This window comes from Neolamprologus brichardi, chromosome 11, assembly GCF_056152115.1.
Source record: "Neolamprologus brichardi isolate AB-2024 chromosome 11, ASM5615211v1, whole genome shotgun sequence".
NCBI lineage: Eukaryota > Metazoa > Chordata > Actinopteri > Cichliformes > Cichlidae > Neolamprologus > Neolamprologus brichardi.
The window spans coordinates 6957300-6980042 of record NC_142114.1 but is presented as its reverse complement, the minus strand read 5'-3'; the positions used below and the strand labels follow the sequence as shown (position 1 = coordinate 6980042).

Here is a 22743-nt window from a genome sequence, read left to right as displayed (position 1 = left end):
CACCACGACTGCAGTTTTTGTGTTGGATGTAAAAGGCGCACATGACGCTGTGATGTAGGCTAGAATCATGGCAGCAGTCAATGACAGTCCAGGCGTGCGATTTCTCTCGTGGAAATATGCACATTATCTTTTCCTTTCTATTGGTAGGTGGCACAGTGCACTTGTGGCAAGTAAGCAAGCTAGAAGACTGGCAAAGTTGTGGAAGCAACACATTAACAAGAGAATTCTGAGTAAAACCAAAGTTACTTTCCCTAGTAACTAGTTACTTTGAAAGTAACGAGTAACTTGAAGTAACTGAGTTACTTTTGATAGAAGTAACTAGTAATGTAACTAAGTTACTATTTTAAAGTAACTTACCCAACACTGGATATAACATACTGAATATATGAATTCCCATTTAACCTGTCAAAACAAGACTTAAGTTTGAATTTCATGGACAAGAAATGCATTTCAGTGAATCTCATTTTACATTTGTGTGGATTCTCAATAGAAATAGTCCAGTAGCCACTAGCATTTAAGCCTTTTAAACTGCCAACAACAAAGACCTGCTGCCATCTGGTTTTCTGTTTTAGAATAGCTGTTTAATCTCACATCAGGACACGGACAGATTTGAGAGGCTCTCAGTATAAATATTGGATGACTTGTGGACTGTGCCCGAGTCCAAATAGTCTACCCTCCTAAAATAAGGAACACGACCAGGTCAACTGTGCAATTAGGCCATTATCAGCCTCAAGACAGGTTTTGCCACCAATCAAATGACTAACGCTCTAAATGGCCTCCTTTAGATAATGACTGTCGCAACAACCCCCATCCCAATCTAGCTCCATTCAATTAAAACTAATCAATGTGTATGGCCCTATCTTAAAGCCTTTAGCCATTACATAGAGTCTAAAAGTGAAGTCTTCACATTTAGTCTTAAATATCAAAAATTAGTTGGGAAATACAAATTGTTAGGAACAAAGAAAGATGGAAAAGCAAGCAGTTCAGCAGACGAGCAATGAGGAGAAGATAAGAGATTGTTACAAATTGTGGAAATGACGCTTTTTCGGAATGAAATGACATGCGAGTGCAAAAACCCTTCTCCAGGACATGCAAAATCCTGAAATGTTTCAGCAGTCCCATGATAAAACTGAATAAATATAGCACCATTCTGGGGTCAATCTCCCGCCTCTGAGCTCTTAAAAGTGTGTCTCATATGTAGCACACAGCTCAACAGACAGCCCTTAAGCCCATTTAATTAAAAAATGAGGTGGTGAAGTCATACACAAACAATTTTGCCAAGTTGTCTGAAGTAACGATTTACAAAAGCCTCAAATCAGTAAAACTTTCAAAACACTTGGACATACTATCTTGTGTCCAGCTGTAAATGAAGCAAGTTTGAAAACTGGTGGGTTAAGACTGCAAGTCTAATAAAATCTAATATATTTACTCAGTACTTGGCCCGGCCTAAGTTAAGAGTGGAATAATTAAGACAAATTCAGGAAAGCATATTTTCTCTGCAGCACACTACTATTTCTAGGAAAAACATAACAGAAAGTAATAAAAATAAATTAGACGTGCCAAGGATTTTACATAAAAACCCATGGTTCACGCTGCGGATTATTTAATCTTATTTACAGTAAATCAGGCGTGAGCCTAAGTAACCTAATTAAGCAGTGTTTGTTCTCAAATTGTTTGTTGAAATGAATACGCTCACTAAAACTACATTTAGATCATGTAAAAGCTCTCTCCAGTGACAACAGAACAAGTCCAATTCTTTCAGCGTACTGCATATTTATAGAAAATAAATCCCTTATCCAAATCCAAAAAACACTTTCTGTATTTTCTTTTTTGTAGTCATTTCTACATTTAAAAAGCATGGTAACCCCATGTAAAATGCATCGTTACACATTTTCACAGCATCACAGCCACAAGATTAGAATCAGGGTTGCATACAGAACCTCCCTAGAGAGTGACCAGGAGCAGCTTTTCTTATTTTAAGCTTGTTTGGTTTGGTCTTACAAGCTATTAAATTGTGTGGTGTCATGTTTAGGTCTGAGGTCTGCAGCAAAAGGCTGGAGATATCTAAGTCTGTTAAGACTTAAAAAAGTCTTGAAGTTATTCTCAAGATCGGTCATTCCACTGTATTAAACAGCTGCCAATTTGTACCAGACTCCTTGCTCCAGCAAATAAACCCAAACAGAACAACATAAAAAGTATAATAAAAATACCACAACATTTCATCAAAGGGTCTTCAGCCATTTCTTACTACTGGTGTCAAAAGGCGTTCATTTACAATAAGATGCAGGGAAAATCTGAACTGCAATGCAGACGTGCCTTGCTTATTGAGAGGATCCTGCTTATTGGTCTGAATCCCACTGAAATGTTGTGTGGACTTTAAAACAGGCAGTGTGTAAGAGAAACCTTAGATTAAAACATTCTGTAACTGACAGGATTTGTATGGAAGAGCGGTCAAAGACTTTAATAAGCCAATATCTGAGACAGGTGAACAATTATGCAAATCATGGCCAAGGGTATACTTACCTCGTCCACTAAAGTGTATGTATGGATGTGTGTGTGTGTGTGTGTATGTATATATATATATATATATATATATATATATATATATATATATATATATATATATATATTTATATATTTTAGGGGTGCAACGATACTCGTATCGATATTGAACCGTTCGATACAGTGCTTTCGGTTCGGTACGCATATGTATCGAACAATACAACATTTTTAATTTATTTTATCAACTTTCCTTCTGACGGTGCTGTCTGTGTTGAGCGCTCAGTGGATCTGCGCTCGACAGTGCAGCCTAGGCGGAGTAGTCGAACACAGATTCACTGAGCGCAGGGCAAGCTAGCTAGACAGAAGTTAAGCTCGTTGCAACATGGCAAATTGAACCTCCCCCACCCTCATTCAGATCTGGCGTCTGGAACTATTTTGGTCTTCATGTGACGTATGACCCTGAAGGTAAGCGAGTCATGGACTAAAGTAAAACAGTATGTCAGATGTGCCAGGCAATGCTCAATTACATGAGTGGGAACTAGTGTGTTAGCGCAGTTAGCTCGTTAATGTGTTGACGCTGTCCAGCCCCACACACGGGGCAATCCGCGGTAGCTCGTTAACGGAGATTTGCCGTGTTGTGGCATTAACCTCATTTCAGATTAAGGCTGACAGCACTAGTGGGAACACAACGAATATGACTGCACATTTACCGATAGCATCCTAGTGCAAAGACAAGTGGACAAAAACAACAAGCACGCATACAAACTTTACCGAGTCATTTAGACAGCCGTTAGCACATGATTCTCCTTATGGGGACCTGATATGTTTAATATGCTGCTGAGAATATAGCCCAGAAGAAGCGTATAGTATAGCTTTTATTTTGGAAAGAGACATTTCTCTGTAATAAACTCTCTTTTCCAAAGATGAGTGATTCCTCAATCAGATACAGGGCTCGCAAAATCGCTAGCGATTTTTCCAGTCGGGCTGCCCTGCTATGCTCGTCAGCCTATCGTAGGAAGGAAAAATATATGTCAATGCTTTTGCATTCTTTCAGAAATGTAGCTGGGTAATTATGTCATTGGCATCGGTGAGCCACTGTCAATATGTGACATATTGAAATCGCGTTTGAATTTGCGCTTGTTTTTTGCTTTCACTTTGCAATCGCGCGAACTGTGTATAGAGAGCGACAGCACTGATTGGTGAGTGATGATAATTTGCGCACCAATTCCTCTGACATCGTCTTATCAATCGTTAGCTTACTATGCAAACATGACAAGTGAAATCTCCCGCAGCTTAAACATGTGAGAGGTTGATCGCGCAGAGAATCGCTGAGCGTTATGTAAGTGCGTGTGTAAAAGCAGCAGGATATATATTTTAGTTCTGCTGAGCCAAATAAGACAGGTCAGGGTGAAGAAGTGACAGCCAAAGAAAAGCTTACCACAAAACGGAAAAGTTATGACAAATCAGACTATAAGGCAAAAAGAAAGTGCAGCTTTATGGTTTCATGGACAAAAGAATTTCTGTGGCTGCAATATGACGAGCTAAATAACCAGGTCTACACATAAGTGGTCCGCAGGTGCGCATTCGCTGTCAAAATAAAAAAACGCGCACAAGATAAGAAGTTGCAACGCGTGTTTGCATACATAAGATTTCCAGGAGGAGGACAGACATTTGTTTAGAACTGTTAAAGATGTCGAAGAAGCTCCTTTAAGCAATTACTTTGGTGTTCCTCCACCTCCAAAGAAATGTCAGGAGTCCGAACCACAAAAGAAGCGCGTATTCTCGGAAAAGTGGTTGCAGGAGGTGAGCTGGCTTCAAACAAATGATGAACGCACAGAGAGGTGGTGCAGAATGTGCCGTGAAAATTTAATAAATGACAAATTAATAAAAAGGCATGAACATTTTTTTTGTATCGAAAAAATATCGAACCGTGACACCAAAGTATCGAACCGAACCGTGAATTTTGTGTATCGTTGCACCCCTAATATATATATATATATATATGTAGAAAAGTGTTGAAAAGTGTTTTATGTGGTGTTAAATTAAATCTAACCACTGTATCAAATGCTTCCTTGTCCATATACTTTAACTATATTTGTCATTTGTTTAACTACTATGTTACTATGTTTACCCATTAAGCTGTCAGGATATTACTAGTCCAAACAATTGAAAGGACAACCAGTACTGTGTTTGTTTAATAGTACCATGGGCACGTAGCAGTGCTTCTGCAGTGAAAAGAGGGGCTTGTAGCATGTCAGCTGTCTCCACTATCAGCATGTCCTTCAGCTTCCGAAGATCCTGTGGCCGCAGGCCCTCGTACAACTAGAGTAAAGGGTTGACAAGAACATAATAAGAGAAGAAATGTAAGGACAAAGATAAGAAGTAAAAGAAAAAAAAGACAGGTTGTCAGAGAAAGGTAAAGAAAGAGACAAGAGGACAACAGTGGGTGAGATTGGGGAAAAGGGTGATGGGTGAAATAATGGTAGGAAAGAAAGATTGTGAAAAAAGGGGAAGAGAAAATAAAGCGAAAATAAGTACTACAACCACCTGAAACATAAATGATTGCTGACACATGACTTAGCCAGACCCAGAGAACTAAAACTGATGATGATGATCACATGTTTTAAGCTAGACTGTTTTGCGTGAGTAATTTGTGAGTCTGTTTGTGTCCAACCAAAACAAGTTCAAGTGAAGAATGTGACTAACTCCTGCAAAAATGTAAACACTGAAATACAGTCAACTAGCGGATGTTTCCAAGAGCAAAGTTACCATCATATGTTGCTTCTATTCCTTACTTATGTAGCTAAAGGGTTATAAGGACAAATCAAGCGTAACAATACAGAAACTGTGTGGGATCAGCCAGGCTAGGATGACCAGGGTAGCTCATTTAAAACAGTTTGACCTAATTCAGCAACAACAGGGAAATTACTTTTTGGGGGGATTTTTTTTAAACAGCATGCTGTGGACTAAAGTTTGGTTCTAATAACATTTTAAGTCACACCAGCTGAGGGTGATAAACTGAAAGCTATACACCCACTCCTTGTTGGTGTGTTATACTGTACCTCTCTTCGATCTAGGGCTGCATATTCTGCCTCAATACCCTCTGCCTCAGGGGCAAGAGAGAAGACCATCTGCGACTCCAGGCGCAGGGCCAACTCCTTGTGGTGCTGCTTCTCTGCAGAGTCACATGGAGTCTCGCGGTTTTCATTCTCCGCAAACAAGTCCGCTTCTCTCTGCACCAGCATCTGAGCACGAAGAAACAAGAGGAATATCTGGCATTGAACAATGGAACACATCGTGCATTCAAGAACAGATACTAAAGCTCGCTGACTATATATATAGTTCCAAACACCTGTGATTACTTGCACAGTGGAGTACCACTCACCCTGTAACAGTAATCAGAGGAAAGTATCCAGAATTAAGGCATGAAACGGTAATTACAGTTATTTTGATAATAGACTGCAATTATGACTTCAGTAAAAAAAAAAAAAAAAAAAATAGCAACAACTTACCCACCTCGAGAAAACTGAAAAAGAGTTCACTTATATCCACTTTACTTCAAAGTTCTTTGTAGAGTATGGCACACTAAGTCTTGATGATCAAGTGCCAATTAAAGGAGCTCAGGTAATTTTTGGGAGGTGGTGGCTTCTGTTGGTAACTGTCATTTCTGTGCTTGAGTCTACTTTTTTAAACTGTCTGTGAATGGCATTTCTTGACACCCTGGAAGTAGGGTGTCTCTTTTTCCGTCACAACATACCTGTCTGCATCTCCAGCCTCGACATTATGTTCTGCACATGGTGCAAATTGCATTTTGTAATAAACTGCATGGATTCTGGGGGGAAATTAGAGTGAAGACAACAATAATATTTCTATAATGAAGAGTCATCTAAATAAATGACAGTGTGCAGAAATGCGATCATTTAAAATTAGTACCAGCTGTACAGCAGTTCTTTCTGGGGATTTCACAACTAGTGGCTGCTTGCCTTTCCTAAAGCACATTTTAAGAGCAGCATTTGTAATTTTGTTCTATTACATGCAATAACAATAAAGTTACACGTAATCTATTTGACTGTTATATCTGGTGTGAGCTGTCCAGGAGATTAATTAAGTTGTACCGTGTTGCACAGCATCTTCCAAAAACTCACCAGCGAGGGCGAATGAGAAGATGCAAATTACAGTTCCCTACCAAAGGGACTCTAGGACAAGGCCACACGTGAGGATCTATTCTACAAATATTCATTACACAAAAGAGCAGACGCTGAATGATGTGTGTGAGCATCAGAGTTACTCTGGCCTCATTTATTGTCCTTCCCCTCATATACTCTCTGCCCTTGTCTTAGTGAAACTGGTCAGTTTACAGCTACAGAGGCTTTGATCATAACCCCCCAAAAAATTTCACACTTAAGAAAATTTTACACTAGCCCAGAGAAAATATCTGCAATATCTTTTTTTTATAATCTCACCTCAACACAAGTCTTCATGCCTGAGGCAGCCGCATAGTGTAGGCAAGTGTTTTTCTTGTTGTCAGTGGCATTGACATCAGCCCTTTCATACTCTCCATGATCCAGCTTAGCTCCTGTCCATGCTAGCACGATCTGAAGGCATTCCCCTCGTCGCTGTTCGTCTTCATATGGCCTTGAGATGCGGGGATGCAAAGCTCCCTCTGAAGTCAGGATCTGAGGCCCCATGCAGAGAAGGTGCAGAGATGTCTCATTGTGCACGTTGCGCTTGTTAGGATTGCCATCTTTGCTTAGGAGAAAAGACCTAAAAGAGAATAACGACATGACAGGATGGTTAAATTGTAATGCGTTGTCTTTTGTGGGATACTGTCAACAGACTGCAAATTCTTATGACATCGGTGCTGATTCAGAACGTAAACATGATTTTTTTTTTTTAAGATTAAAAAAGATGAGTTATGCATAGTGCATGTAGCTTTTAGTGTAACTGAATATTTTACAGCATTTCAACTTCACAATATTCTAAAAAAAGGAGAGCTGTATATTGCAACACAGGTCAATTACTTTCCAAAATAGTTTAGATTTCAACATTTCATTGCTTTTGTGAAAACCATAAACTAGAATTATAGCTATACAACCACTTATATGACTTAAACTACTGTTCTTGTTTTTTTAAGAGTAAGGCCAGAGTGGGATAAAAACAAGCACAGTCTGCGCTGTTAGCTTGTCAGATAGGAAGCTCTTGGAACGTCATTCTATTCCAGCTCAGCATGTTGCATTCCTGAGAGCTGATAACAGATGGCTATGTAGAGACACAGATGGGACAGAGACATATAGAAGAAAAAAAAAACATGAAAAAGGAAAAACTGAATTTTAAAATACAGCAAAAGTAAAAAGATGGAATAAGCTGCCATTGAGTGATAAAAAAGAGAAGTCAGGTTAAGGGTTACTAGACATAAAGCTTGAGAACCATCTACGACCCAATCATTATCAGGCCCTGTCAGAATAACAATTTTTCCACACTGACAACACTCAAAAATATGAAGTATACATTCTGTCTGCTTGCGTATTTGTTTTTATTTGGGCCATATCCTAACCTGAGTAGGCGTGTCATGGCGTGCCGGGCAGCATAGTGCAGTGGAGTGTTGTGCTGATAGGACTCTCCATATGTAGAGTTGGGATCTAGAGCCTCCTTGAACTGTGGGTTGCTCTCATACAGTTGGCAAGCCAGCAGTTCATCTCCATTGATGAGAGCCTTACGGAACTTGGTCGCTGTGTTCCCCATTTCGTCCCCTACCGTGGGTCCAAAGGTCTGACTGGGACAGCAGCCTCTTAAGTCGTCTTCCACCTGTTCAAGTCCAATAAGCCAGCATACTGCATGTCCTAATAAAAAGACAAAAAATTGGAGTAAAACGTCTTTATGCCTGAGCCTAATAAGGCTCTTCAAGCGAGAAAATGGACAACAAGTTTGTCAGTCATACAAGTCTCCACATCCTCCCAATAAGTCAAAAATATTTTCACCAGTTTCAGGAAAAGCAACTTTGCCTCATTTTGTACAGCTGACTTCCACTCCCTCTGGTCACAAAACAAGAATTCAGTCTTCAAGGGTGCTCAGGCTGCTCTGCCACAAGCTCCTGCGTCAGCATCCCCACTGCACTGTAAACCAGCTCCCTGATTCTCTTTTTATTTTTTTTTTAATTTATTTATATATTTTTCTTGAATACCTAAACATAGTGAGGACAAAGCCCACACAGAGATGGACAAGGCTTCCTCTGGCATCACCAGGAGTTTCCGCTTCACCGTGCCAAAGCTACTCATCCCACTGAGGCCAGGGCTCATTATGAAGCAAGATATCCTCAACTGAAGAATAGCACACAGCAAGTCCGCTTTCCGCTTCCACCAGGGCACCATATGGTCACGACCGTCAGGGCAATGTGATACCTTTATGTATTTTTAGTAAGCGGCAGCACACCGAACACAGGACACAGCATAATTTGTTTTATAATAACACGCATTCAATTTCCCAATAACAAAATTCTCACTGGTGGAGACAAGTTATGTGTGCAATGGAAGGAATGAATACTCACCGAAAATCCCCATCTCCCATTAATACCAAGCATTCCATAGGTTAGAAAGTAACTGAAAACAGCTAACTACTTGCGCAGTTATATAAACAGAGTCAAGACCGTGGACAGGTCTGACACACTGTTCTAATCAGTCAATCTTTAAACTAAGTAAGGAAGATAAGAGTGAGACCTTTGGTAGTCTTCTGGGAAAGTGTGTTATTCACTGTAACACAACGAATACCAAAGTTATGACGTGGTTATCTATTCATCAATTAGAATAGCAATATGGCACAGACGTGTTTTCACTCTTTAGTAAGATTGGTAGAATGGAGACAGGTGGAAAAGAAACAAGTATTACATATATGAATGATTTCTCATTTATTCACTTGGTAAATACTGTCTACATTTACGTGTGCTAATATCGACCATTTTAACATATGAAATCATCCCCTGCCATCATTGTCGTACATTTAAATAACGCTATGCATCATGTAAACAGACCAGCCAGTGGAAGTGAACACCACCTTAGATCAGGCGTGTGCCATGTGATTACCCCAGTGACCAGACACCATCACAAAGCAAGACAAACAGTATGCCACCTTGGCATACAAAAAAAAAACAAGAAAGAAAAACACCTGATCTTTGAACAGTTATATAATCTCATAGTTTGTAACACATATTACTCAACGAGCGTGCTCTCTAAATGAATAACTACAGCATTAACCTATCTTACAACAGTCAACGACACTCCCCCGTTACAGCTTCAACCAACCACATCTAACTAAAGCTCACAGCAACAGCTAGCGTTAACATGAGAAAAATAAAAACGTTATTCCACGTAGCCGCCACTTGTCACTAAACTACTTCATGCAGGCCTGTAGCCACGTCGTGCAGTGTTTACCATTTTCGCTAGCAGAAAATCGACGACAGCGTGTCATGTTGTGTTAATGAACAGACCCCGATAACGCTTTGTTCCACTGCTGGTTGAAAATAAAACCAATCTGCCGACAACCAACCTTAGAAAACGTCAGCTGCAAACCATTCCTTTTGTCGACAATGCCACTGGTACTGACAAAACACTCTGCTGCTTTGCTAGCTATATAATATTCAAAAACAAAAAACCTCATGACGCTAGCATCTGCGTTGACCAACGTCAGTGTACACGCTAGAGGCTGGCTGAGCTAGCGTGCTAATCTCGATGCTAGCCAACTTGACGGTAGCAAGTACAGTTGAAAAACTCCGTAAACAATGAATAACAAGTATTTCGACTTACACTGATTGTACATCTTGCTGTTGTACACCTGGCCTTGTGAGTGAATTGTCAGTCGCAAAGGGTAAAGCAAAGATCTTTCTCGTTATGTGGGGCAAACCTGTATAAACAATGTGAGCTATGAGCTGTGCTGTTGCCCCAGTCAACTCTCCGTTGACTCTGGTGGCTCCTGCTGGCTACTAGTCGGGTTGCCAGGTTTCAAAACAACCCTCTAAAACAGGCGAGAAAGACGTGGCCGGCTTATTTTTCAAAGCCTAAGCTTTGCTTGAACATTAATTTCAACCAAGTGCATGTTTTTTAGTTTAGTTTGTTTAGTTTGTTTTTTTACCCTTTGAAATCACAGCTATTCACACCTTCATAAAGCCGGACATCATATCTGAAGCGGAAATAGGTAAGATAAGTACGGCGTACGCGCTTACGCTAACGGAAAAATACCTGAAATCTTTCTAAAACGGGTAAATCTATAAACGCTTCTGCTTTAGGCTTCTCTGGGGTGAACATGGGATGGGGTAGACGTTCAACTCAACAGGCTAATCATTTGTAATAGCCGCCATTACAGAAAAAGACCACTAGAGTGCGCCAAAGTCCGCAGAAAAAAATCACACTGCTGAGTGGCGCCGTTCTTCATTTTTCATCTCCTGCACACGCCTCGTGAGTAATTGCAGAAAGTATTTCTCAGTTGCATTCACAACCTACACCAAACAAATACTAAATACATACTACACTGTATTTAAGCAGGGGCTTAGCCGTCTCCACTCACTTGAAATAACCACATCGAAACTCAACATAACAGTGTGCCTTTTATTATCAAATAGTTGAACTTTGCATTTAAGGTATATACAGCATTTTGTTCTCATATATTTAAGAATGCACACATTTCATATGAACAGGCCTTCAATATATAATCTGTAAACACATAGCTTAATCTCAGTGTAAGGGTAGATACATAAATGTATGCAACAATGAAATGTAACACACTTTTTTAAAAAACAAAAAACAGGGCACCTTAAACGAATGCTTTGGCACTTTGTAAATTTCAGTTCAATAAAAGGGGAGTTAAAAATATATATATATACGGTTTGGGAACAAACAAAAAGCCTTAAGACGGAGACGCTCAATGTACCACGTGCATCTCTTATAATGCCATTATTTTTCTTCATCATTTTCTGTCTTGCCACAAAAGAAACAAAAAGACATTTATCACTGTCAACACAAAATAAGGGTCTTCATATAACAAAAAACAACAAAAAAAAAAGCTAAAACAATATTTCTCATTCATGGTAGCAGATGAAGACCAAACAAACGTTTAAGGGTTTGTGTAAAATGGATAGTAAGCTGCCATGCTTTTGGATGGGGGGGCTTCCTTGCTGTAGCCATTGTTGGTGGGAACAGAGACCAAGTCCTCACACTTGGTGTTGCTGGAGGATTCCTCTGTGCTTGGACCGTTGAGAGACACACGCCTTCTTTTGCAGGCCAGAGAATAGGAATTGGTCTTGTCTAAGGAAAGAGCTGATGGTTGTGGCTCTGTCCAGGAGCTGATCAGGGCTCCGCTACCATTCACCTCCTCTTCCATCTGTGCTTTAACCTTTTCTGAGTCTTCTGCGAAACTGGCAGTGGGGCTGGGTCTGGGGGACCAAGGCAGACTGGATGTGACTTTTCTTTGGTATGCTGCTCTAGACCCCCACCCTGCAGACATTGTAGTAAACGGGGAGTCTGGGTAGTAGCTCAGAGCGTGAGATGTAGGCATGGGCAGTGATTTGATACCATAAGGAAGCAGGGAACTTGAATATTCTCCCTCATAGGGTGTCAGATCTAGCTTGTTGGTGGTGCCACTGCTACTTCCCCCTTGCTGCACTGAGGTGACAAACCACCTCTGCGAAGCTGCGTCTTCTGACTGAGGCGAGAGGAGGCTGTTAGTCTGCGGTACAGCTCTCTCACTGTTGTAGAAGCGATTCTGAGGAAGGCTGTTGACAAACTGATCCTGGAAGAGGGGCTGCATCGCGTAGCGGGTGCCAGGGACAATCTGGTGGGCACGGGGAGAGTCCGTAGGAGACGGCGTAAGGCGGTCGTTCTCTGGAGCTGTGTACATCCTAAAAAATAAATAAATAAATGTACTTATGAGACATGAGGTCAAGACAGTTCAATGTGAAAGTTCTTTCAGAATTAATTGGTGTAGCCACAGTATGATGTATTTGTTTGCTTTGAAAGAGATGCACAGCAATGTAAGCGCATACAAAATACTCACGAATCATAATTGTCTCTGAATCCTTTGGCAAAAGGGTTGTGATCAATTTTCAGCTGCGTGATCTAAAACAAGGTTAAGCTACATTTTAGATTTGGAAAAGCAAAGAATAAAGGAGCATCATGCTTGTGTAGCTATAGACCTCATGTTTGGCTTGCATTGGAAAACTATGGCTGATTAAAGTTAGAAATGGCTTCCCATGCCAACTGAACAAGTTTTAATAAACGGGAATTCTAAACTGATTAAAAATCTATAATATGCAGTATGTAAACGATTAAATATAATGCATGCATACGGCTCTGAGGACCTATTAATGGGAGCTTATATCTAAAATAAAATTTAACAACAACAACCAAGGGAGGCTGGAGTTTTTCCACACTTACATCCGTGTTCTGGTAGGCAGTGACTGCTATAAACTGAGTCTCTGGAAAAGTAAAGCACTGGGTCTTAAGGTCACTGTTAAGGTCTTCCACTCCATCCTCTGTCACCTCCACAATGTGCAGCCTTGGCTGGTACTTATGCAGGGATTGCAGAACAATCATCTATTGCATAAAAAAATAATAATAATAATTTTGAAAAAAAAAATTAAAGCACTCGATAATTTCCAACGTCACCGCTATTCACAAAAAAAATAAAAATCTATAAAAGCTTCAGTGAATAACTTTGTGTCCTGCAATTATATGACTTAAGCATTATTTTTGCACTACTGTAGTTTAATTTCATCACATCATCTTTGCATAGACACAAAAATATCTAAACTAATTTCCTTCCTAGCACAAATTAAAAAATAAAACAAACAATGTAGTTAGCTCTTCAAGTCTGAATTAGTCCGAATACAAAACTCTTTCATTGTGCCACATTAATTATCAAGGTGCCAATGAACAAAATATAGTAAAAGTACATCACTACAGTATATATTAAACAGACTAATCTATATTGAAAACAACAACTGAATGAAGGTTTGGTGTAATGGAAAATGTTTTGCCATTTGCAACCTATTTTGAGGGTTACAGGCCTTTAGTTATTTTCAGTTTTGAGTTTAGTACCTGTGAAGTATTGTGGCTCGTCCCTTTGTTGTTTGTGAGTTTCAGTTTGCTGAAGGAGATTTCTTGTCTCATCCAGTGAGCCCCTGTGTTTGGGGACTCCGGGTGGATATAGATTTTGTTCCCTTAAATAAAGAGAAATACATTTTCCAATATTTAAACTCAAGATTTCCAAAACAAATTACACAATATTCTACTGAAAACATGGGACTTTCCATTAGGAAAAGCTGGGGAACCCATGTTTTCCTCCACGGCCTAGTTGAGAAGTTAGGCTTAGGCTATAAAATAAGTAAATTTCTTTTTCTTTGTTTGTCTTTTTCTTTTTTAAACAGAAAAAAGTATTTTGGGGGATGAAATTGTCTTAAATCCGGGTGAATTTTACTTTTAAATCGCAGGGGAAATGTTTAATTCAACTCAGTTTAAAATATATTTCTTTAGAAAAAAAGAAAAGAAAGAAAATAGGCACTATGTACCCTTTTCGGTACCTTGGCTGCTGTTGTCCGCTTTCCCACAGGTGACCCACTTTCCCCCCTGAAATCTCCAGTGGTTTGGATCCGCAAGCACCACTTCCACAAACACGTTATAGTGCGCTGTCACACTGAGACCAGCTATGTTAAAGCTGAGGAAAGGGAACATCCGTCTGCAAAAAACAGGGGAGGATTCAAAGAAACGGAACATTAAAATAAAAAATATTTTGCTAATAAAGAAGAAGAAGAAAAAGAACATAAGAGACATTGACAGACAGTTAAAGGAAATTAAAGGGGAATGCTTCGGCTCTAACTTTGCACACTTTTCCTGCCATCTCACCTGCCCTGCTTGGTGATGATCATCTCTGTCTGGTGTCGGTGGAACTTGAGCCATAGAGGTCGGTTGCAGAGATAAACCTGGGACCTCACCCCCGGGCCTGTGGTGGCGGGGGGTAGAGCCATGTTACCGAGAGCGGAGCCCGAACTGGTGTATGGAGGGTAGATGCACCCGGGACTCTGTCCGAGCTGGTAAGTGGGACTAATGTGACTGCGCCCGGGGGCTGAGGGGGGGAATCCGGCCGGTTGCAACACGGAGCCCAGGTGCAGTGATGAGGGATACCTTCCAGCACTGGACGGGGTGTAAACCGCCCCGCTGGGGGTGTAGGGGATAAAAGAGCAATGACTGGCTGCTTCGGGACTTGGCTTAGAAATAGCGGATGGGATATAGTACCGGTCAGCACTCATCCCGTGCTCCGTGTACCTGTTGCTAACAACCGGATCATCCCCCTCCACAGCCGGAGACTTGCGCCTCTCATCTGCCGTGTCTTTGGAAGAAGAATATGAACTGCTCTCTCCTTCACTCCCGAGCATCTTTGCTCTTCTCTTGGTTTGGGCTCAGCTGATGTTGCTCTCTATCAGGGATGTCACCTTCCCTTCTTTTCCTTTCAGGTGTCTGCTCCTAAAAACAGGCTCCCCTGCAAACATCCACTGGATTCTGAATGACTGAGACAGACAGAAGCAAACAGTGGTTACAAAACGACCTGAAGTCGTCCCTAATACACATCTCAAGCTGTCAAGTCGCATGCACAGTGAGACGGTTGCAGGAAATGACCTCCATATCACCGGAGATATTTGTGGGCGTACCAGGGTGTGGTTGTGAAGTATGTGAAGTCAGTCTTAAAGTGCTGGATTTCAGTTGTCGTGGTCTCCCCCAAAATAGTAACTTTACTGAAAACAAGGCTCTTTTTTTGTTGCCATTTTCCGCCCTCTTACTTTTTCCTCCGCTGTTTTAAAAAACACGATTAGCTAATCAATTAGGCCTAAATGCGTTCCAGTGCGGCTCATATACTACACGTTTTATTAGATTTTATTTGCTCTTTGGTGATATACTACATTCACAAGTTCAATAGTTCGGCTATAATAATTAAAAGAAAATGATATAAGTGCAACTGGGTAGCTCAGGATTTACTGTTATTGGAAATACTGGAGCGATATTAACAAGCTCGCTGGGACTCGCTTCGAGGTAAGAGCCAATTTCTTGTAAATCATATGACAAACGTGAAGCAATGCACAGATTTACGGGGGTAGACGTGAAACTCGCCCACCAGTTTTGAAAGTCGTAGCGTTTTCAGTATCAAAACTAAATAAAATTGCAGATTTGTCCGACCTAAATATATTCCGATGGAAACGAATATTTATTCAATTTAATGCTGTCCAACAAAAACAAATAATTTGAACAAAAATGTATGCATGTTTATTTTATTTTTTTTAATGTAGGCCTACTTCTCCGAGGAGTAATAATACTAATAATAGCAGTTAAATCGTGAAGATTCTTTTTACGTGTAAATAAATAATCTTATCAGCATTCAGAGGTAATGGATTTGCATGCATTCAGTTCGAATGAGGTTGTGTCCCAACGGGATGGCCGACGTGAAAAAGAAAAATAGCCAATTATTTTTCCGTTTGAAGAAACCTGTGATGCTTCTTGGATCAGACAGTCGGATGTGAGAAACCAAAAGAACCGGAATTAAACGATATTAATACAGAGGTGGGGGGGAGAAGAAGAAATGCAAATAAACCAGACACTAGAAACTTATTTACTGTGGATTAATTCGTTGCAGGCTGAATAAATAAGTTGTTTGTTGCATTTATTGCACATTTAAATGTAAAATAAAGCTTTATCATCATAACAAATAATAATAATGAATTCTGCAAATGCATTAGTTGCATTTGAAAATATATATAATTGTATTTGCAAACTTACCAAGCCTCCAGGGTCCTCCGGTGTTTCTAATTAAAAAGCTTCAAGACAAGAAAGTATTAAAAACTTAAGACAAAATCAGCACAGATAACCGGTGAAGCTGTAAACAGCAAACGGCATCATGCTGCGTTTGTGTCCGGAAAAAAATAATAATAATAAGGCAGCAGAGTTTATAATAAAACCGGAGCCATGCGGAGGCGGAGGCGGACTGATCGGAGCGCAGAGACGCAGTCCCGCTTTCACCGCTGCTCTCTCCTTGTGGCCATGACGCGCAGACAGCAGCCTCTTTTATCAGATCTCCCTCCGATCACCAGGGGAGGGGCAGGGGATCCTCAGCATCACAGCCAAGGTGTGTAAAAGCGAAGCTGCTTCCAAATCCAGCCGTGAATTGCTCCCATTTTCTAATCTTAAACAAAGACATCAGCAGAATAAAATAACAGGGCAAAGTCGGTTGTGCTGGGCTTATGGCAACCTGAGTGTGTTAGACAGTCATATAGGTAATAAGGTGACTGATTGTGAAAGTTGTTGTCTATGAAGAAAAGAGATGAGGGCTTTGGAGTCTGCTTTAAGATCATGATCTACTTGGAATTGTCAACATACCACACTGAAGTTTTAGATGAGAGATGCATGAAATTAGCAACACCCAAGAAAAGTGAGTAAAAGTAAACTCAGATAACCAGGCAGTCCACGTTTTAACCAGCAGTGGTATATGAAACATGTCAGAGTATAGGGAAGCTGTTTACCACTATGAACATGATAAATGTTTTTGTTTTGGTTTGTTTTGTTTTTCTCCTGGATAACAGCATGTATGAAAAGCACTTCTGCAGAGGTTACAGATACTCTATTTGCTCAGCGCTAATGTGCTAATGAGGATGGAGAGTGAGGAGCCCCACCTATAACAGCAACCAAGTGAAGAGGGTCATATTGCTGCTTTGAGATTTATTCATAACTGAGCTAAATAAATAAATGAGAAAGACATTCATGTCTTTCAACCTAAGTGACGCTGGAGCCAAAGGTAATTTTATCCCACATATCTGCAGAAGGAGACGTTTACCGTGGAATTCACATACAAATCTACCTCTCGACTGTCTCCTTTGTAAAAGTAAAAGGCCATAAAACTCAGAGGAGGCTCGTGTAAGATTGTTTCCTCTCTTTGACTTTTTTTTTTTTTTTTGTCTTTCCACTTTTAAGTTCAAAGGAAAAAATCCAATCCAGACCTTGACTCATGCTGAATTACCCTTTCAATGGCACACCTATTCAACGTCTTAAATGCCCACTCGTTTCTCCTCGGTAGACAACACTTGGTTGGAAGTTAACATGACAAAGACAAAGTGAGAGGATTAGTGAAGTGGCTGAACTCACCACACATCAAACAGGACAAATGAAAACTACCTTAACTGCAAACAGTGGAATACGCTTCTGTTGTTTGTGCTGATAAACGGATTGATTTGTTTTGATTGTTTCACGGAACCGATGAATATGGAGGTAGAATTCACAGGGTTTTTTTGGTCTTAGGTTTCTGTGGCGCTAAATTTCCTCTGAACTTAAGTACTGAAGTATTTCCACCTGGCTAACTGTTTCCATCTTCACCAGCCATACAACAGGTTTCATTGAACTTATTTTTTTATAATTGTTAGTATATATTACTCCCCAAATAGATAATTTTCTAAGGTATTTTTTAAAGAGGCCACTCTCTTTGTAGTGCCGCTTTGTAGTGATTTAAAATGAAAAGAAAACTTAATTGAACTTTCTTCCCATTTACTTTCTCTTTTTCAATTTAGCATACTATCAATCTGACACAGCAACACATGTGATCACCTGTTTTGATGGTAAAATCTATGAGTCACAAGTGAGAAAGCAGATTCTCGAAAAGTTTCTAAATATACTATTTTTCACAGGAGTGCAGGGACTTGCACATTGACGTGTGAGGAACAGTAAAAGAAGAGAAAAAAAAAAAGGCATTACCTGCCTTTAAAATCTTCTCCTTCTGGCAAGAAAAATGCGCCTCTATGTATTTTATATAGTTGGATGTTTAACCTTATGGGGGGCGATGTGTATGTGCAGCGTTTGATACTCAGAGGGTGTTGTCACGCTCATGCGCTGAAGGAGGAATGCATGTCAGCATTCAGATTAACCATCAGTTCAACATAATGCATTTTTTAAAAAATCTAATAATTAAAAATGCGGTTTTGTGGCATCATGAATTTCGAGCCAGTGAGCATAAAGTGAAATTCTGAATATTTTTAAAGAACTGTTAAAATACTGACTAAAAATGTTGTTCAAAGTAGATTACTTATGTATTTTTTAATCAAATGAGTTTATCTCATTCAAAAACATACTTCAATGATTTTATTACACCATGCAGCTACCTTATTGTTATGTGTCACTGGGCCGATCGTCTGTGGAATAGCCTCACTCTCTGTCACGCTCAGTGAACACCTTCCCCTAGCTGTGCCTCCTGTTTGACACGTCTAAAGGGCTGTTTCTGACATCTTGCCATTCTGCTGGTTCCCCCTCCCTGCAGCGCTCGTGCATGCGGGAGGAAAAAAGCTGGTGACCTGGCCATTGCTGCCTTGCCCTAGGCCACTGCCACCCTGCTGGCAGCAGAACGTCTGCTGGTCTGAGGCCATGCCAGGAACCCTGCCCACCATGGCTTGTGATGTCACGACAGATTCTGTCTCAGACAAAAGCTCTGATTGGCTCAGAGGGTTTGTATTTCTCACTTTCTGGGAACTGCCCTCTCGGCACTTCACAGACATAGAAATCAAATTAATTATCACTTTAATTGAATGTAATCTCAGCTTTCTGTCCTCTATAGCTGATCAGCTGCATTCCCAGACAGGAAACCAGAAATATGTTCTCCACGCACATATGGGATGTGATTTGCATATTGGATGGGGAGTTAGTACTGCGTGAAAAGTTTTTTTCACCAGATCCAAAGTAAACTTTTACATACATATCTAAATCCATCTGTAACAAAAATATTTATATATCTTAACAGTAGATATTGCAGACACAGCTATACTGAGCACAATGATGACTGGATAGATGGCTGATGTAGCTATTTCCTAGAGGATAGTCCTCTCTAATACAGTCAGGATTGTTATAGCAGGGTTTAAATGGGCATCTAGCTACACGTTTCCTCTTCCCTCCCCTTTGCTTACATTTATGGTTCGGTCCTACATCCTGTTAAGAGCAGCAGCAGGAGTGGACCATCACATTTGGTGCTCAGCGTGGGGGCAGTTGGGGGAACTGTCGTGTTCCAGCTATCCCACGGAGATGCACTTCTGCCTCTCTGTGAAGATTTGGTGGGTTCTCATTTGCATTTGCTAATGAGATCCCGTTTGCATGACTTTATACTGGGAGGCTATCTCTCTGAATATCTCTTTACAAATACAGGAGGTGGATGAAGTCCTGTTTATTTAACCTTTATTTACCAATTAGTCCCATTGGGAAGTCTTTTTTGGGGGGCAAAACACCGGCATGGTAAAGTAGTGGAGACAAATTATTTGACAGATTCTAATTCAAAATCTTAATATGTGAGTGGATGTTCTTTTACTTTTGGTTTCTAAAAGCGGGTGTTTCTCAGGAACCATGTTGTAATCTATCACCTTCACTTTGAGTCAGTGAAGTAACGGTTGTAACAGCTTCACGGTGATACTATAATGCTTTTGTGCTGTCTGTCAACAAAGGTTATGTCTCCATGAACATGTAGTGCTAAGCTATCCTAGTCTGCGAAATGTGTCCAAACCAAAAGTTAAACACCTGTTATTTCTTGAGTAGCAGAGAATAAGAGGGCTCCGAGTCTCTGCCCTTGCCAGTCCGCCCTATTCACAACTTCCCACGCATGCTTCGTCTTCGTCTTTCCTCAGCCAAGACCGATGACTTCCAAAATCACCTATCTGATGGGACGTTCTTAAAGTCGCAGGCCAAAAGCAATTAAGCCCTGTTTAGAGTGCAACGTTATTATCACCCAATCTGTACTGTTAAGAATTTCTGCCCACCAATCTGCCAGTGTCAGCAGCCCCAAAAGATAACCACATTTGGTCCAGGGTCACAATCGAGAGCTGAATCCTCAGAGAGGCTGATGCATTTAAGATCATAAGCAAAAGCAACAAGGGAAATTAAAATGGCCTCAAAGAAGCCTTGAACACGTTTGCCTATGAGGCTAGAAGAAACTAGAGAATCAAATTCTGATGACTTCGAGTGCACTCTTTGTTTCATTTTTGGGGGAAAGTGGTTAGAAGTCTTTACCGCACATATTAAAGTGACAACTTTTCTTGCTGCTTAGGTGCTGCTGAACGAAAGATTGCACACTAACCACTTAAAGGTAGCGGATCTCTCATCTGTGTCATTAAGACAACGATAGGTCGAACTGAGCGTAGCAGCGCTGCAGCAAAAGATTGGGTTTAACGATCAGCTGTTATGTACAAATTCTCTCATCAAACTCGATCTGTACACAGAGTGCACATCGAGATCTCCATATTTATCGACATAATAACAGTTCAAATAAATAAATAAATAAAAACCTCTGTATTTTTTAGAAAAGTGTCCCCCTCTCCAGCGAGGTGGAAAGAATATTTTCTGCATTATGTCCCCTCTCATAACAGACGAACAGGACCCAGAGCGTGTTTTTTTTTCTCATATGGGGAATCTGCTGACTGTGGTATCACATTATGATTAACAATTTAACTATGATCCCCGTCTTTCCCATTGTTATTCCACAGATGACTGGGAGTAAGGGCGAAATGCCAGCGACGGCACGCAGGCTTCATTAGATTCATTGATTGATTTATTGTTTTCCATGGTTGTAATCACTTCCCCCAAGGTAATTTGTGAGCTCTTTATGGTTCAGAGGTATAATCCTGAGAGTTAATTAATCGGCTTTGTTTAGAAGTTTGGAAGTAGAAATGAACCTCGGAATTGGTAACAGCTAGGAACAAAACTGCATGTGTGACTTAGAATTCCTTGTTTACCACCACAAAGGATCAAAGCTAAGAAGGTAATAATTAGATTGGGGGTGATTTGTAGATCTTTTGCATTTACCTTCAGCCCTCTTTACCCGTTTTTTGTTTTTTTTTTAAACTTGACAAATCCAAAGTTGGAAATTTGCCATATCTTGGAAATCTCCAGATTTTTAATTAAAACCACTTGTTACGGACTTTAGCACACAATAAAGAATCACTAGCACTAGACAGTTTAATGACAAATCAGTGTAAATTATTCATGAAATTGAAACACAATTCAAAATTGAAAGCACTGAAATTCACAAAATATGTTCAAATATTGCAGAAAGCGACATTTGTACAGCATGATCTTACTTCTAGAGCAATATTCTTCACTTTAATCAGCCTTCTCTGTCCACAAGAGAGTGTGTGTGTGTGTGTGGTGGGGGTGGGCAGCAAGCATTGCTCCTCTTAGCTGAACAGAAGCATTATAAACCCAGGATCACATAATGGAGTTATGTTCTAAACCAAATTTTTACCACGACCTAAAGTAACACACATTCCTAGCCCCTTTTCAATACAGTGGAAAGGGGCTTACCCCTCTAATATTATCTGGCCTTTGTCAGTCTTAATTGAGGTTCGGGCTTGCTTTAATTGGCTTTTTAATGATTTGTGAATGGGAGCTGCTGTTTATGGGTTAAGTGCATCTTAATCAGAGCTTTAATCCAGTCATTAACAGAGAAACATGAGGTGTCGAGAGCGTCAAGGAGAGGTTGATAATTGAGAGGCTGCTTCCTTGCTCCCCGTGCTGTGTGTGTGTGTATGTGTGTGAGTGTGTGTGTGCTTACTTCAGCTGTATTTTAGAGGAAAAAGCTTCCCGTTGGTGATGTCAGTAAAATTTTTCACGGCACCATAAAAGACAAACACTTGCTGTACATATTTTGCCACATCCTTATATTTTTTGCTCTGATTATTTCAGAAATAAAAATGTCAGGACTCAATGATGAAAAAACACCGGCTGAAATAAAAATCAACAAAGAACTTTTCACATTTTCTTTATCTCAGTACATATATTTGTTTCCCCAATGATAATATTCTACGTATCAATACTGAAAGTAAAACTAGATTGGTTTTGTCCGCCCTCCCCTTTCCTCTCTGCTGTTCAGCTGTCACAATTTCTGAGTTTTTCTCACTGTATATTTTAGCACCTACCCCGCGTGAGGCCTGTGTGCTTCTATACCCCCACTCTCGTCCCCTTCTAATGCGCGCACACACGGCGTGGAAACAACGAGCCTATATTGAATAAACATACTGTTTTTAGATAGGTTCCTAATTTGCATCATCCTTTGCGAAGTGTATTTTTCACCAATTTTAGTGTAATTTATTACAGACTTACACACACCTTCTGATCCTATAAAAGCACTGTCAATTGCTCCCAAACCTTCAGTGCTAGTCACCCTCTTACAGCAGATCATCGACAAATAAAAATC

The 22743-nt window shown here is 40.3% G+C and overlaps 2 protein-coding genes across 5 annotated transcripts in view; both read right to left on the bottom strand.

The window, feature by feature from the left end:
* Window positions 1–10472, bottom strand: part of LOC102790386 (ankyrin repeat and IBR domain-containing protein 1-like) — a 36896-nt gene extending 26424 nt beyond the window's left edge. The window contains exons 1-5 of one of the 4 annotated variants that reach the window (XM_006794928.3): window positions 10299–10472; window positions 8057–8342; window positions 6966–7266; window positions 5565–5747; window positions 4707–4824 (exon numbers count right to left, since the gene is read on the bottom strand). In XM_006794928.3, coding sequence (XP_006794991.2) covers window positions 4707–4824; window positions 5565–5747; window positions 6966–7266; window positions 8057–8244 — 790 coding nt within the window. In that variant the 5' untranslated portion in view covers window positions 8245–8342; window positions 10299–10472. The other 3 variants (XM_006794929.3, XM_035909527.2, XM_006794930.3) reach the window with 3 other exon arrangements.
* An 807-nt stretch (window positions 10473–11279) lies between these two features.
* On the bottom strand, window positions 11280–16463 carry eomesb (eomesodermin homolog b). Its single transcript, XM_006794932.2, has 7 exons — window positions 16311–16463; window positions 14388–15049; window positions 14066–14220; window positions 13584–13705; window positions 12921–13079; window positions 12541–12602; window positions 11280–12385 (listed from the first exon to the last, which is right to left on the bottom strand). Exons 2-7 carry the CDS (start codon window positions 14915–14917, stop codon window positions 11602–11604), a joined length of 1812 nt encoding a protein of 603 aa, XP_006794995.2. The 5' UTR covers window positions 14918–15049; window positions 16311–16463; the 3' UTR covers window positions 11280–11601.
* Between the last annotated feature and the right edge of the window lie 6280 nt (window positions 16464–22743).